This window comes from Carcharhinus amblyrhynchos, chromosome 6 (assembly GCF_965287045.1).
Source record: "Carcharhinus amblyrhynchos chromosome 6, sCarAmb.v2.hapA, whole genome shotgun sequence".
NCBI classification, from domain to species: Eukaryota; Metazoa; Chordata; class Chondrichthyes; order Carcharhiniformes; family Carcharhinidae; genus Carcharhinus; species Carcharhinus amblyrhynchos.
The window spans coordinates 353,850-370,520 of NC_137329.1; the positions used below are offsets into that span (position 1 = coordinate 353,850).

The following is a 16,671-nucleotide window of genomic DNA, read 5'->3' on the forward strand; positions in this document are numbered from 1 at the left end:
TTATCTTGTGGCCTTATGGGTAAATCCAGGTAAGATGTTTGCCCTGGTTGGGGAAGCTAGACTAGAGGGGACAGTTTGAAAATAGATTTTTTTGAGAGCTCTGAATCTTTAGAATCCTCTACTCCAGAGAGCTATGAAAGCTCAGGTAGGGGTATGTTTAAAAGTAAAGATTTGCAATTTTTTAGTACCCATGACATAAAGGGATATGGGAATTTTGTGGGGTGGGATGAGGGGGGCATTGAAGCGATCATCAGCCATGATTATTGAATGGAGCATGCTTGACAGACTGGCTTACTCCTGTTCCTATGTTCCAGTGTCCTACATTCCTAAATTCCATATTAAATTATGGTTGATTGAGTTCTGACCAGATTGAGAAATTTTGGCTTGATGCACACACATGCAATTGAAAGTTTCCATATCCTCTTTAAGCACCCTTTTAGGAATCCTAAATGAAGGTTGCAGCTTACGGTCAGTATTTTTTTAGCTCAGTAAGCTGTAAGACTTTAACTCTGTTTTGACTCGGTAAGTGCTTAAAGATGCGAACATAGAACACTACAGCACAAACAGGCCCTTCGGCCCACGAGTTGCACCGATCACATCAACACCTACCAATCAATAGACCTATCTATAACCCCCAATCCCATTAAATTCCATATACTCATGCAGAAGTCTTTTAAAAGACCCCAGCGAGTTCGCCTCCACCACCACTGACGGCAGCCGATTCCATTCACTCACCACCCTCTGAGTGAAAAACTTACCCCTAACATCACTTTTGTACTTGCCTCCTTCAATCTGTGTCCTCTCGTAGCGGCCATTTCAACCCGGGGAAATAGCCTCCGAGAATCCACCCTATCCATTCCACTCAACATTTTATAAACTTCTATCAGGTCGCCTCTCAACCTTTGTCTCTCCAGGGAAACAAGTCCCAGCTCCCTCAACCTATCTTCATAAGGCATGCCTCCCAGTCCAGGCAACATCCTTGTAAATCTCCTCTGTACCCTTTCAATAGCTTCTACGTCCTTCCTATAGTGAGGCAACCAGAACTGCGCACGGTACTCCAAATGAGGCCTGACAAGGGTCTTATAAAGTTGCAGCATTACCTCCCGATTCCTAAACTCAATCCCTTGATTAATGAAGGCCAGTACACCATACGCCTTCTTGACCACATCCTCCACCTGCGAGGCCGATTTAAGAGTCCTGTGGACCCGGACCCCAAGATCCTTCTGCCCTTCAACACTACTAAGACCCTTGATAGTGTACTCGTTCATCCCATTGGTTCTGCCAAAATGGACGACTACACATTTATCTGTGTTGAAGTCCATCTGCCACTTCTCTGCCCAGTCCTGCATCCTATTTATGTCCTGCTGCAACTTTTGCCATCCTTCCAGACCATCCACAACACCACCGACCTTCGTGTCATCAGCGAACTTACTTACCCATCCCTCCACTTCCTCATCTAGGTCATTTATGAAAATGACAAACAGCAGGGGTCCTAGAACAGATCCCTGGGGCACTCCACTGGTGACTGACCTCCATGCCGAAAAAGACCCATCCACAACCACTCTCTGCCTTCTGCAGGCAAGCCAGTTCTGGATCCACAAGGCCAAAGCCCCTTGGATCACATGCCCTCTCACCTTTGCAAGAAGTCTTGCATGGGGGACCTTATCAAACGCCTTGCTGAAGTCCATGTACACCACGTCCACTGCACTTCCTTCGTCAATGTGTTCAGTCACATTTTCGAATTCAACCAGGCTCGTAAGGCACGACCTGCCCTTGACAAAACCATGCTGACTACTTCTAATCATGTCAAACCTCTCCAAATGCTCGTAAATCTTGTCCCTCAGAAGCCTCTCCATCAGCTTACCAACCACTGAGGTCAGACTCACCGGTCGGTAATTTCCCGGGCTATCTCTGTTCCCTTTCTTGAAAATAGGGACTACATCCGCAATCCTCCAATCTTCCGGAACCTCTCCCATCTCCATTGACGACGCAAAGATCATCGCCAGGGGCTCTGCAATCACTTCCCTCGCCTCCCACAGTATCCTGGGGTATATCCCATCTGGTCCTGGCGACTTATCAATCTTGATAGAATTCAAAAGTTCTAACACATCCTCCACCTTAATATCCACAAACTCAATCTTTTCCATCTGCTGCAAATCCATAGCAAAATCTCCCAGATCAGCTTCCACTGTGAATACTGAGGCAAAGTACTCATTAAGCACCTCTGCCATTTCCTCTGGTTCCACACAGACCTTTCCCCCTTCACCTTTTATAGGTCCTATCCCTTCTCTTCTTTTACTTTTCACATATTTATAGAAGGCCTTGGGATTCTGCTTAATCTTACCTGCCAAGGCCTTCTTATGACCCCTTCTGGCTCTCCTAATTTCCCTTTTAAGCTCCCTTCTACAATCCTTGTACTCCTCAAGGTCCTTAACATCTCCTAGTTCCCTGAATCTTTTGTACACCTTTCTTTTCCTCCTGACTAGGTTCACCACAGCTTTCGTGCACCACGGTTCCCGTGACCTACCAAAACCCCCTTGTCTCATCGGAACGTTGTCATGCAGAGCTCCAGACAAACATTCCTTGAACATCTGCCACCTTCCTTCGGTACTTTTCCCTAAGAACGCCTCCTTCCAGTTTATTTGTCCAAGTAACTTCCTGACTTCTTCGTATTTCCCCCTACTCCAGACAAACACCTTCCTAGCCTGCCTGATCCTATCTCGTTCCAATGCAATTGTGAAGGAGAGAGAATTATGATCACCATTCCCAAGATGCTCTCCTACCGAGAGATCCATCACCTGTCCTGGTTCATTCGCCAGTACCAGGTCAAGTACAGCCTCTCCCCTCGCAGGCTTATCCACGTACTGTGTCAGGAAACCTTCCTGAACACACCTAACAAACTCCTCCCCATCCAAACCCCTTACCCTAGGGATATTCCAGTCGATGTTTGGGAAATTGAAGTCTCCCATCACGACAACTCTATTATTACTACACCTCTCTAGAATCTGTTTCCCTATCTGTACCTCAACTTCCCTGTCACTATTGGGCGGCCTATAGAATACACCCAGCAAAGTTTTCGACCCTTTGCTGTTCCTAACTTCCACCCACAGAGACTCAGTCCCTCCACGGCATCCTCCTTCTCTGCAGCCATGACACTGTCCCTGATCAACAGTGCCACTCCACCACCTCTTCTGCCACCCTCCCTGTCCTTCCTGAAGCACCTGAATCCTGGCACCTGAAGTACCCAGTCCTGTCCCTGAGACATCCAAGTCTCCGTAATGGCCACCACATCACAATCCCAAGCAGCAATCCACGCCCTAAGCTCATCTACCTTATTCACTACACTCCTGGCGTTAAAATATATACACTTCAGCTCCTCAGTCTGGGCATTACCCTTCTCCACTCCCTGTCTAACCTCCCTCTCATACTGCCTGCAGTCCTCTCCTACCTGGGAGCTAACCTCCTCCGTCCCAGTCTCCCCATCACAATTCCCTCCCCCCATCCTTTCTAGTTTAAAGTCCCCCCCCCCCCCGTAGCCTTAGCCAGTCTTCCCACCAAGATATTAGTCCCCCTGGGATTTAAGTGCCACCCGTCTTTACTGTACAGGTCACACCTGCCCCTAAAGAGGTCCCAATGATCTAGGAACCGAAATCCCTGCCCTCTGCTCCAGTCACTCAGCCACGCTGAGGGACTGGTGCATGTTTGTGAACTGTATTTAACTGGTTCATGTTTGTGAACTGTATTTAACAACTTTAGGACTGATCAGTTCTAATTGAAATTTAGTTGCTGGGTCATTTGGGAGGCATGCCTTACGGAGATAGGTTGAGGGAGCTAGGTCTGTTCTCCCTGGAGAGACGAAGGTTGAGAGGCAACCTGATAGAGGTTTATAAAATGTTGAGAGGAATAGATAGGGTGGATTCTCAGAGGCTATTTCTCAGGGCTGAAATGGTCGCTACGAGAGGACACAGGTTTAAGGTACTGGGAAGCAAGTACAGAGGAGATGTCAGGGGTAAGATTTTCACTGAGGGTGGTGAGTGAATGGAATCGGCTGCCGTCGGTGGTGGTAGAGGCAAACTCGCTGGGGTCTTTTAAAAGACTTCTGGATGAGTACATGGGATTTAGTGGGATTGGGAGTTACAGATAGTTCCATGGCCTGTTAGGTATGGATATGATGGTGCAACTTGTGGGCGGAAGGGCCTGTTTGTGCTGTAGTGTTCTATGTATGTTCTATGTATTTATGTTTGGAAACTACAGCACTGAAATTTATTTTTGTTTCATTTGAAATGAAGTTCTTTTGGGCCAAAGTTTAGCTTGTTTCTGGGAATCAAGAATATTTGGCAATGATGACTTGTAAATTAAGTAGCAGAATGTGTTCATTGCACGGAAGTTATAGCTTGTGTTTCTTAGCCCTTTTCTTATATTCTAATGTGCTTATAGCTTTTGTAAAGCAGCTAGCCACATAGAGGAAAATTCTAAGAATTATTGTTTTGACAAGGCAGCTCAGTATGACTGGTATTGTGAATGTTTTGGGTTTAAAGCCACCAGTTTTTGCGCTTTTTTTTGTAAACTCCTGTCTCTGTTTCAGATGTAGGAGGATTTCCAAGTACAAAACCCCTCCAGCTCTTGATTCTTTTGATGGCTAGGGATTTTTTTTCCAGCTTGGGTTACATTTGACAAGGTACCGCATGGTAGGTTGTTGCAGAAAGCTAAATCTTATGGGACCCAGGGTGAAGTAGTAAATGGATATAAAATTGGCTTGATGACAGAAACTAGGGGGTGGTTGTAGAAGGTTGTTTTTCAAACTGGAGGCCTGTGACCAGCAGTGTGCCTCGGGTCCACTGTTACTTATCATTTGTATTAATGATTTGGATGAGAATATAGGAGGCATGGTTAGTAAGTTTGCGGATGACACCGAGATTGGGAGCATACTGGATAGTGAAGAAAGTTATAGAACATAGAACACTACAGCACAAACAGGCCCTTCGGCCCTCAACCTATCTTCATAAGGCATGCCTCCCAATCCAGGCAACATCCTTGTAAATCTCTTCTGCACCCTTTCAATAGCTTCCATGTAAGGAGGTCTTGCTGCAACTGTACAGGGCACTGGTGAGGCCGCAGCTGGAGTACTGTGTGCAGTTTTGGTCGCCGCACTTACGCAAGGATATTTTGGTCTTGGAGGGAGTGCAGAGGAGGTTTACTAGGCTGATACCGGAGTTGAGGGGGTTGAACTATGAGGAGAGGTTGAATAAACTAGGCTTGTACTCGTTAGAGTTTAGAAGAATGAGGGGAATTCTCATTGAGACATATAAGATGATGAATGGGATGGATAGGATAGAGGTGGAGAGGCTCTTCCCGCTCAGAAAGGACAGTAGGACTAGAGGGCACAGCCTCAAGATGAAGGGGGAGGCGGTTTAGAACGGAGTTGAGGAGGAACTTTTTCACTCAAAGGGTGGTGAATCTCTGGAATTCTCTGCCCGTTGAAGTGGTGGAGGCTGCCTCGCTAAATATATTTAAGACGCGGGTTGATAGGTTTTTGATAGCAAGGGGATTAAGGGTTATGGGGAGAGGGCGGGAAGGTGGAACTGAGCCACGACAGATCAGCCATGATCTTATTGAATGGCGGGGCAGGCTCGAGCTAGATGGCCTACTCCTGCTCCTATTTCTTATGTTCTTAGGTCCTTCCTATAGTGAGGCGACCAGAACTGCGCACAGTACTCCAAGTGGGGTCTGACAAGGGTCTTATAAACTTGCAACATTACCTCCCGACTCCTAAACCCAATCCCTCGATTAATGAAGGCCAGTACACCATATGCCTTCTTGACCACATCCTCCACCTGCGAGGCCAAATTAAGAATCCTAAGGACCCGGACCCCAAGATCCTTCTGCTCTTCAACACAGCTAAGACTCCTACCCTTGATATTGTATTCCTTCATCCCATTGGTCCTGCCAAAATGGACCACTACACATTTATCTGCGTTGAAGTCCATTTGCCACTTCTCCGCCCAGTCTTGCATCCTATCTATGTCCCGCTGCAACTTATGACATCCCTCCAGACCATCCACAACACCACCAACCTTTGTATCGTCTGCAAACTTACTAACCCATCCCTCCATTTCCTCATCCAGGTCATTTATGAAAATGACAAACAGCAAGGGTCCTAGAACAGATCCCTGGGGCACTCCACATGTGACCGACCTCCATGCAGAAAAAGACCCATCCACAACCACTCTCTGCCTTGTGCAGGCCAGCCAGTTCTGGATCCACAAGGCCAAAGCCCCCTGGATCCCATGCCCTCTCACCTTGTCAAGAAGTCTTGTATGGGGGACCTTATCAAACGCCTTGCTGAAGTCCATGTAAACCATGTCTACTGCTCTTCCTTCGTCAATGTGCTCAGTCACATTCTCAAATAACTCAACTAGGCTCGTAAGGCACGATCTGCCCTTGACAAAACCATGTTGACTATTTCTAATCATTCTAAACTTCTCCAAATGCTCATAAAACTTGTCCCTCAGAAGTCTGTCCATCAACTTACCAACCACTGAGGTCAGATTCACCGGTCGGTAATTTCCCAGGCTATCCCTGTTCCCTTTATCTCTGATTGCAACAGGATCTTGATCATTTGGGCCAGTGGGCTGACAAATGGCAGATGGAGTTTAATTTAGATAAATACGAGGTTATGCATTTTGGTAGATTGAACCAGGGCAAGACTTACTCAGTTAATGGTAGGGAGTTGGGGAGATTACAGCACAGAGATCTAGGGGTACATGTTCGTAGCTCCTTGAAAGTGGAGTCACAGGTGGACAGAGTGGTGAGGAAGGCATTCCAGATGCTTTGTTTCATTGGTCAGAACATTGATTATACGAGTTGGGACACCTTGTTGAAGTTGTACAAAATGTTGCTAAGGCCACACTTGGAATAGTGTGTACAGTTCTGGTCGCCCCATTATAGAAAGGATATTACTAAACTAGGTAGAGTGCAGAAAAGATTTAGAACATAGAACATTACAGCGCAGTACAGGCCCTTCAGCCCTCAATGTTGCGCCGACCAGTGGAACCAATCTAATGACCCTCTAACCTAAACTATTCTAATGTTATCCATATGCCTATCCACTGACCATTTGAACGCCCTTAAAGTTGGCGAGTCCACAACTGCTGCAGGCAGGGCATTCCACGACCTTAGTACCCTCTGAGAAAAGAACCTACCCCTGACATCTGTCCTATAATTACCACCCCTTAATTTGAAGCTTGTGTTAGCCATCACCAATGAAGGTAAAAGGCTCTCACTGTCCACCCTATCCAATCTTTTGATCATCTTGTATGCCTCAATTAGGTCACCTCGTAACCTCCTTCTCTCTAATGAAAATAAACTCAAATCCCTCAGCCTTTCCTCATAAGACCTTCCCACCATACCAGGCAACATCCTGGTGAACCTCCTCTGCACCCTTTCCAATGCCTCCACATCTTTCTTATAATGCGGCGACCAGAACTGTACGCAATTCTCCAAGTGCAGCCGCACCAGAGTTTTGTACAGTTGTAACATGACCTCACGGCTCCGAAATTCAATCTGTTTACCAATAAAAGCTAACACACCATACGCCTTCTTAACAACCTTATCAACCTGGGTGCCAACTTTCAGGGAGCTATGCGCACCTACCCCGAGATCTCTCTGCTCGTCAACGCTACCAAGAGTCCTTCCATTAGTCCTGTATTCTGTACTCCTGTTACTCTTACCAAAGTGAATCACCTCACGCTTTTCCGTATTAAACTCCATCTGCCACCTCTCGGCCCAGCTCTGCAGCTGATCTATGTCCCTCTGCAAACTGTAACATCCATCCTCACTGTCTACAACTCCTCCGACTTTGGTGTCAGCAAATTTACTAATCCATCCTCCTACACCCTCATCCAGGTCATTTATAAAAATGACAAACAGCAGTGGCCCCAAAACAGATCCTTGAGGTAAACCACGTGTAACTGAACTCCAGGTTGAATATTTCCCATCAACCACCACCGTCTGTCTTCTATCAGCTAGCCGATTCCTGATCCAAACTGCTAAATCACCCTCAATCCCATGCATCTGCATTTTCTGCAGTAGCCTACCATGGGGAATCTTATCAAACCCTTTGCTAAAATCCATATACACCACGTCAGCTGCCTTACCCTTATCCACCTCTTTGGTCGCCTTTTCAGAAAACTCGATAAGGTTTGCGAGGCACGACCTACCCTTCACAAAACCGTGCTGACTATCCCTAATCAATTTATTTCTCTCCAGATGATTATAAATCCTATCCCTTATAATTCTTTCCAAAACTTTGCCCACAACAGAAGTAAGGCTCACTGGTCTATAATTCCCAGGATGGTCTCTACTCCCCTCCTTGAACAAGGGGCCAACATTTGCTATCCTCCAGTCTTCTGGCACTATACCTGTAGCCAATGACGACATGAAGATCAAAGCCAAAGGCTCTGCAATCTCCTCCCTAGCCTCCAGAGAATCCTAGGGTAAATCCCATCCAGCCCAGGGGACTTATCTATTTTCATACTCTCAAGAATTGCCATTACCACCCCCTTTTGTACCTCAATCCCGTCTAGTCTACTACCTGGTATCTCAGTATTCTCCTCGACCACACTGACTTTTTCCCTGCGTGAATACTGATGAAAAGTACTTATTCAGTGCCTCTCCTATCTCTTCAGGCTCCATGCACAACTTTCCACTGCTGTCTCTGACTGGCCCTAATTTTGCCCTAACCAATCTTTTATTCTTGACATACCTGTAGAAAGCCTTAGGATTTTCCTTGATCCTATCTGCCAAAGTCTTCTCATGCCCTCTTCTAGTTCTTCTTAACTGTCTCTTTAGCTCCTCCCTGGCTAATTTATAACTCTCCAGTGCCCTAACTGAGCCTTCACGTCTCATCTTTACATAAGCCGTCTCCTTCCTCTTCACCAGAGATTCAACTTCCTTCGTACACCACCTTTCCGTCACTCGACCACTTCCTCCCTGCCTGACAGGTACATATTTATCAAGGACTTGCAGTAGCTGCTCCTTGAATAAGCTCCACGATTCAGATGTTCCCAGCCCCTGCAATTTCCTACTCCACCCTATGTATCTTAAATCTTGCCTAATAGCCTCATAAGGCTATTTCCCCGGGTTGAAATGGTCGCTACGAGAGGACACAGATTTATGGTGCGGGGAGGAAAGTACAGAAGTGATGTTAGGGGTAAGTTTTTCACTCAGAGGGTGGTGAGTGAATGGAATCGGCTGCCGTCAGTGGTGGTGGAGGCGAACTCGCTGGGGTCTTTTAAAAGACTTCTGGATGAGTATATGGGGTTTAATGGGATTGGGGGTTATAGATAGGTCTATAGATTGGGAGGTGTTGATGTGATCGGCGCAACTCGTGGGCCGAAGGGCCTGTTTGTGCTGTAGTGTTCTATGTTCTAATTACCTTTCCCCCAGCTATAACTTCTGCCCTTTGGTACATGCCTATCCCTTTCCATCACTAAGGTAAACGTAACCGAATTGTGGTCACTATCGCCAAAGTGCTCACCTACCTCCAAGTCTAACACCTGGTCTAGTTCATTACTCAGTACCAAATCCAATGTAGCCTCACCTCTTGTTGGCCTATCTACATACTGTGTCATGAAACCTTCCTGCACACATTGGACAAAAACTGACCCCTCTAACGTGCTTGAGCTATAGCTTTTCCAATCGATGTTTGTAAAGTTAAAGACCCCATAACAACTACCCTGTTACTTTCACACTTATCCAAGATCATCTTTGCAATCCTTTCCTCTACATCTCTGGAACTTTTTGGAGGCCTATATAAAACAAAAACTCCCAACAGTGTGATCTCTCCTTTTCTGTTTCTAATCTCAGCCCATACTACCTCAATAGACAGGTCCACATCAAACGTCCTTTCTGCCACTGTAACACTGTCCTTGACTAACAATGCCACGCCTCCCCCACTTCTGCCACCTCTGCTTTGACTGAAACATCTGAACCCCGGAACCTGCAACAACCATTCCTGCCCCTGCTCTATCCATGTCTCTGAAATGGCCACAACATCGAAGTCCCAGGCACCAATCCAGGCTGCAAGTTCGTCCACCTCATTGCGTACGCTCCTCGCATTAAAGTATACGCACTTCAAACCACCCTCCTGCCTGCCAATACACTGCTGTGACCTAGAAACCTTATCCATGACCTCCCTATTCTCATCCTCCTGTACATTGGACCTACAATTCAGGTTCCCATCCCCCCTCTGAATTAGTTTAAACCCCCCTGAATAGCATTGGCAAATTTCCCCCCCAAGATATTAGTACCCCTTTGGTTCAGGTGCAGACCATCCCTCTGTAGAGGTCCTACCCACCCCAGAATGCTATCAGGACTTAACAGTTTGGGTTATAAGGAGAAGCTGGATTGACTGCGACTTTTTTCTCTGGAGCATAGAAGGCAGAGGGGTGGTCTTATAGAGGTCTACACAATAATGAGGGGCACAGATCAGTTAGACAGTCAATATCTTTTCCCAAAGGTAGAGGAATCTTAAAACTAGAGGGCAGAGGTTTAAGGTGAGACGGGAGAGATACAAAAGGTCCAGAGGGGCAATTTTTTCACAGCGTGAGTGGTATGTGTCTGGAACAAGCTGCCAGAGGTAGTAGTCAGGGTGGGTACAGTTTTGTCTTTTAAAAAGCGTTTGGACAGTTACATGGGTAAGATGGGTATAGAGGGATATGGGCCTAATGTGGGCATTTGAAATGACTTAGGGGTTTAAAAACAAAGGGACAACATGGACAAGTTGGGTCGAAGGGCCTGGTTCCATGCTGTAAATGTCTATGACGATGACTCGTGTTATCACAAAATCTCTTCCTGCTGAAACCAAAAGCCTGCGGGTGTGATTCAGTTTAATGTTTATTTATTTATTAGACACAAGTAAGGCTTACACTAATACTACAGTGTCGTTACTGTGAAATTCGTCTAGTCGGCACAGTCCAGCACCTGTCCGGGTCAATGCACCGAACCAGCACGTCTTTTAGAATGTGGGAGGAAACTGGAGTACCCAGAGGAACCCCATGCAGATATGTGGGAATCATGCAGACTCTGCACGGTCAGTGCTCCAAGCCAGGAATCGATCCCAAGTCTCTGGTGCTGTGAGGCATCAGTGCTAACCACAGTACTATTGTTAGCTAATATAATAGCACTAATTCACTGAAATGATTTCCAGTTGTGGAAGTTTAAAATCAACTTAAGGCGAAAGACTTCTTATAGTTGATTATTTTGTATTTTTACTATTTTCCTTGGTAGCCAAATTATCAGGGCTATAGTTGGTAAATTTATACCAGGAATACTTATTCCCTAGAATTTGGTGGTGGGATTTTTTTATTAATATTCAATTTGCTTTCCAGTTTGTGAACAGGCAGTTCATTGCAGAGACGCAGTTCAGCAGCGGCCAGAAAGAGCAAGCTGATGAATGGAACACGGAAACGGTTGAGGTAACTAATTTATTTGCCTTGTTTCATTTGGAGGGATGGAGAAGGAATTGTTCGGTTCTGCTCCATTCACTTGTACAAGGCTGAACATAAGAACATAAGAAATAGGAGCAGGAGTAGGCCATCTAGCCCTTCGAGCCTGCCCCGCCATTCAATAAGATCATGGCTGATCTGTCGTGGCTCAGTTCCACAATCCCGCCCTCTCCCCATAACCCTTAATCCCCTCTCTTATCAAAAACCCATCAACCCGCGTCTTAAAAATATTTAACGAGGTAGCCTCCACCACTTAAACGGGCAGAGAATTCCAGAGATTCACCACCCTTTGAGTGAAGAAGTTCCTCCTCAACCCCGTTCTAAACCGCCCCCCCCCCCCTTTATCTTGAGGCTGTGCCCCCTAGTCCTACTATCCTTTCTGAGCGGGAAGAGTCTCTCCACCTCTATCCTATCCATCCCATTCATCATCATATACGTCTCAATGAGATCTCCCTTCATTCTTCTAAACTCTAACGACTACAAGCCTAATTTATTCAGCCTCTCCTCATAGCTCAACCCCCTCAACTCCGGTATCAGCCTAGTAAACCTCCTCTGCACTCCCTCCAAGGCCAAAATATCCTTGCGTAAGTACGGCGCCCAAAACTGCACACAGTACTCCAGCTGCGGCCTCACCAATGCCCTATACAGCCACAGCAAGACCTCCCTACTTTTATATTCAATCCCCTTCGCGATGAAGGCCAGCATCCCATTCGCCTTCCTGACCACCTGCTGCACCTGCAAGCTGGGTTTTTGCGACTCATGCACAAGGACCCCGAGGTCCCTCTGCACCGTCGCCTGCTGCAGTTTTTCTCCACGTAAGTAATAATCCTCCCTACCATTATTCCTACCAAAGTGGACCACCTCGCACTTGCCAACATTAAATTCCATTTGCCATTTCCTGGCCCATTCGCCCAGCCTATCTAGATCCTTCTGTAGACTCTCACCACCCTCCGCACAATTTACCTTTCCACCAATTTTGGTGTCATCAGCAAATTTCGACACCCTGCACTCGGTTCCCTCCTCCAGATCATCTATGTAAATAGTAAATAGCTGAGGCCCCAGCACTGACCCCTGGGGCACTCCACTAGTCACCATCTGCCAATCCGAATAGCACCCATTGACCCCCACTCTCTGCCTCCTATTTGACAACCAGTCCTCTATCCACGCTAACACCCTACCCCCAACTCCATGCCCCCTGACCTTCTGCAATAACCTCTTGTGAGGTACCTTGTCAAATGCCTTCTGAAAATCAAGAAAGACCACATCCACCGGCTGTCCTCTATCCACCGCCCTAGACACATCCTCATAGAACTCCAGTAAATTTGTCAGACACGACTTCCCTTTAACGAAACCGTGCTGCGTCTGCTCTATCAAGCAGTTCCCCTCAAGATGCCTCGCTATTTCCTCCTTGATGACGGATTCTAACATTTTACCTACAACAGACGTTAAACTAACACGCCTATAATTCCCCGCCTTTTGCCTGGCACCCTTCTTAAACAACGGCGTAACATTAGCCGCTTTCCAATCTTCCGGCACTTCCCCGGAATCCAGCGAGGTTTGGAAAACAATCACTAAGGCATCCATTATCACCTCTGCCATTTCATTCAGAACCCTTGGATGCATTCCATCCGGTCCTGGGGACTTGTCCACAATCAGCCCCCCTCCAGTCTGTCGAGCACCACCTCTCTAGTAACAGTAATGTCATCGAGACCCTCCAGTCCTACCACCTTTCCATCTCTAACATCCGGCAAATTATTCACGTCCTCCTCCGTGAAGACCGAAACAAAAAAATTATTCAAGACCTCAGCCATTTCCCCATCCCCTACCACTAAGTCCCCCTTCTCATCCTCTAAGGGACCAACGTTCACCCTAGCCAGCCTCTTCCTTTTTATATATTTATAAAAACTCTTGCTATCCTTTTTTATATTAAGCGCTAGCCCAGCTTCATAGTTTCTCCTACCCTTCTTTATCAACTTCTTTGTCAATCTTTGTTGACATTTAAACCTCTCCAAATCCTCTTCTCGCCCACTACTCTTAGCCTCCGCTTTTAATTTAACACTTTCCTTCACCTCCTTCGTTATCCATGGCTTATTACCTCTCCTCCTACGGTCCTTTTTGACCATCGGAATAAATTTCTGCTGAGCACCAAGGAAGATCTCGTTAAAGATCCTCCACTGCTCCTCAGCAGACCTACCTTCCAACGCGCTCCCCCAGTCCACATTCGCCAATTCTTCTCTCATCCTACCGTACTCCCCTCTGTTCAAACAAAGGACACGCGTCCAGGAACCCACTTTCTCCTCCATCTGCACCAGAAACTCCACCATACAATGATCACTCTCCCCAAGAGGATCCTTCACCGCAAGTTCCCTAATTCTACCCGCCTTATCACATAGCACCAGATCCAAGATAGCTCGCTCCCTCGTCGGCTCCAACACACACTGTTCAAGGAAACTATCCCGGCAGCATTCCAAGAACTCCTCCTCGAGCCCACCGCGTCCAACATGGGTCAACCAATCAATATGCAGATTGAAATCCCCCATAACTACGGCTGTCCCATTCCTGCACGCCGCACTTATTTGCGCGTTAACAGCCTGCCCCACCTCCAGATCGTTATTTGGGGGCCTATGGACGACACCCACCAGCGTCTTCCTCCCTTTGCTGTTCCTAATCTCCACCCACAATGATTCCACGTTTTGCTCCTTGGCTCCAATATCATCCCTCGCTACCACCCTGATGCTATCCTTAATCAGCAGAGCTACGCCCCCCCCTTTTCCCTCCTGCCTATCCTTCCTAAACACTTGATACCCCTGGACATTCAGCTCCCAGTCCCTGTCACCTTGCAGCCACGCCTCTGTAATGGCCACCAGATCATATCCATTTGTGTCGATCTTGTCCCAGCATGGTTCAGACCAACCCCATCCCTCCCGAACAGGTCCCACCTACCCCAATACTGTGCCAATGCCCCATAAATTCAAACCCATTCCTCCCACACCAATCCCTGAGCCACCAATTCACTTCCTTAATCCTATCAACCCTACACCCGTCTGCACTTGGTTCAGGCAGTAGCCCAGAGATGACCACCTGGTCGGTTCTACTTTTTAATTCCATTCCCAGCTTTTCATTCTCCCTCGCCAGATCCTCAGTTTGCATTTTGCCTACGTCGTCGGCGCCCACATGAACCACAACGACCAGATTCTCACCCTCCCACTCCAGGTTCCTCTGCAGCCCAGATGCGACATCCCGGACCTGAGCACCAGGCAGACAACACACCCTTCTGTGCACTTTGTCATTGTGACAAAGGACAGTGTCAATACCCTTAACCCGACTATCCCCAATTACAACTACGTTCCTTTTCCCCTTTTCCTTGCCTATGTCCTGCTGCATCACTGTACCGTGTGCAGTCTGCTCACCGAACTCACCTCCCTCATCCTCGTCCAGACTGGAAGCAAGAACCTCAAACCTGTTATGCAGCTTGATAGTCTGAGGCCTCCTTTCCCCACCCTCCGGCCTCCTCTCCCCACCCCCCTCTTGTTCCTGACCCTTAGAGTCAGCCAGTCTAGGGGGGGTGGATGTCTCTTGCACCCCATTGACAATGGCACCCTTTCTCCCCCTGATGAGCCTCAGTGTCTGTAGCTCAGAGGCCAGCTCATCTACCTTGAGCTGGAGCTCTTCCAGCAACCTGCACTTAACAAAGAACAACCCAGCACGAGAAACAGGCCCTTCGGCCCAACGAGCCCGCGCCGCCGCATCACCCTACACCTATTCTACCCTGCATGTCTACAAATGGAACCCCTAACTTAGCCAGATTCAGGGGAGAATAGTGTCAATTTGGTAAAACCAATCAGCCTAAGAGCACATCTTTGGGGTGTGGGAGGAAACCAGAGCGCCCTGAGGAAACCCACGCAACCACAGGGTGAATGCGCAAACTCCCACAGACACAGGCCCAAATCCATGTATCTGCACAGCTAGCAGTGCTAGTCACCGAGCTGTTGCGGCGCCCGTCTACCGGTCCAGGATCAAGCACACACACTGACACAAAGTACTAGGCCACTCCCGGAACTTCCAAGAGCAGCCCACACACGACCCACCGTGTGCATGCCCCTCGTTTGACACGAGGTGGACCTCCACCTGCAGAATAAAAAGGCAAAAACGTTAATCTTACAAGCCTGCTTTTCCGGTGTCTCCCGAGGTTCTAACCTTATTTAATAGCCCCTACCATAACCCTCCATCCTCGTTTCACTCGTGTCTATCTAACTGAACCTTAAATGAGTCCAACATTCCTGCCTCCACCACCCTACTCGGTAGCGCGTTCCATACCCCCACAACTCTCTGCGTAAAGAACCTTCCTCTCACTTCCAAATTATACCTCTCCCCCCTCACCCTTAAATCATGACCTCTCGTATTTGTACCCAGCCTAAGGAGCAGTCTCTCACTATTAACTCTATCTATTCCCTTCAGTATTTTATATATCTCTATCATGTCCCCCCTCAATCTCCGTCTTTCCAAGGAGAATAGTCCCAGTTTCTCCAACCTTTCCTCGTAACCCAGCCCCTCCATGCCAGGCAACATCCTGGTAAACCTCCTCTGCACCCTCTCCAGAGACTCCACGTCCTTCCGGTAGTAAGGTGACCAGAACTGGCCGCAGTACTCCAAATGCGGTCTAACCAACGTTCTGTACAACTGAAGCATTAGACAGCAGCTTTTATACTCTATGCCCCTTCCTATAAAGGCTAACATTCCATAAGCCTTCCTAACAACCTTCTCCACTTGTGACGCAACCTTCATGGATTTGTGAACCTGCACTCCCAGGTCCCTCTGTATGTTTATACTCCTAATCTGTCTACCTTTTATCACATAGCTCCTCTCTGCATTATTCCTTCCAAAATGCATCACCTCGCATTTGTCAGGATTAAATTCCATCTGCCACCTATCTGCCCAATGTACCAACCTATCTATATCCTGTTGTATCACCTGACAATCCAGTTCAGTACCCACCAACCCTGCCATCTTGGTGTCATCAGCAAACTTGCTGATCACACCACCTACGCTCTCTTCCAAGTCATTTATGTATACTACAAAGAGGAGAGGTCCCAGTACTGAGCCCTGCGGCACACCACTGGTCACTGGCCTCCAGCCCGACAAGGTCCCCTCCACAACTACCCTC

The 16,671-nt window shown here is 47.4% G+C and overlaps 1 protein-coding gene across 2 annotated transcripts in view; it reads left to right on the forward strand.

Annotated features, from left to right (window-relative positions):
- caprin1b (cell cycle associated protein 1b) overlaps positions 1 to 16,671 on the forward strand; it is a 237,663-nt gene that overhangs the window by 100,003 nt on the left and 120,989 nt on the right. For both annotated transcript variants that reach the window (XM_080189836.1, XM_080189837.1), the window contains exon 8: positions 11,391 to 11,477. In XM_080189836.1, coding sequence (XP_080045962.1) covers positions 11,391 to 11,477 — 87 coding nt within the window. The remainder of the gene's footprint in view (positions 1 to 11,390; positions 11,478 to 16,671) is intronic.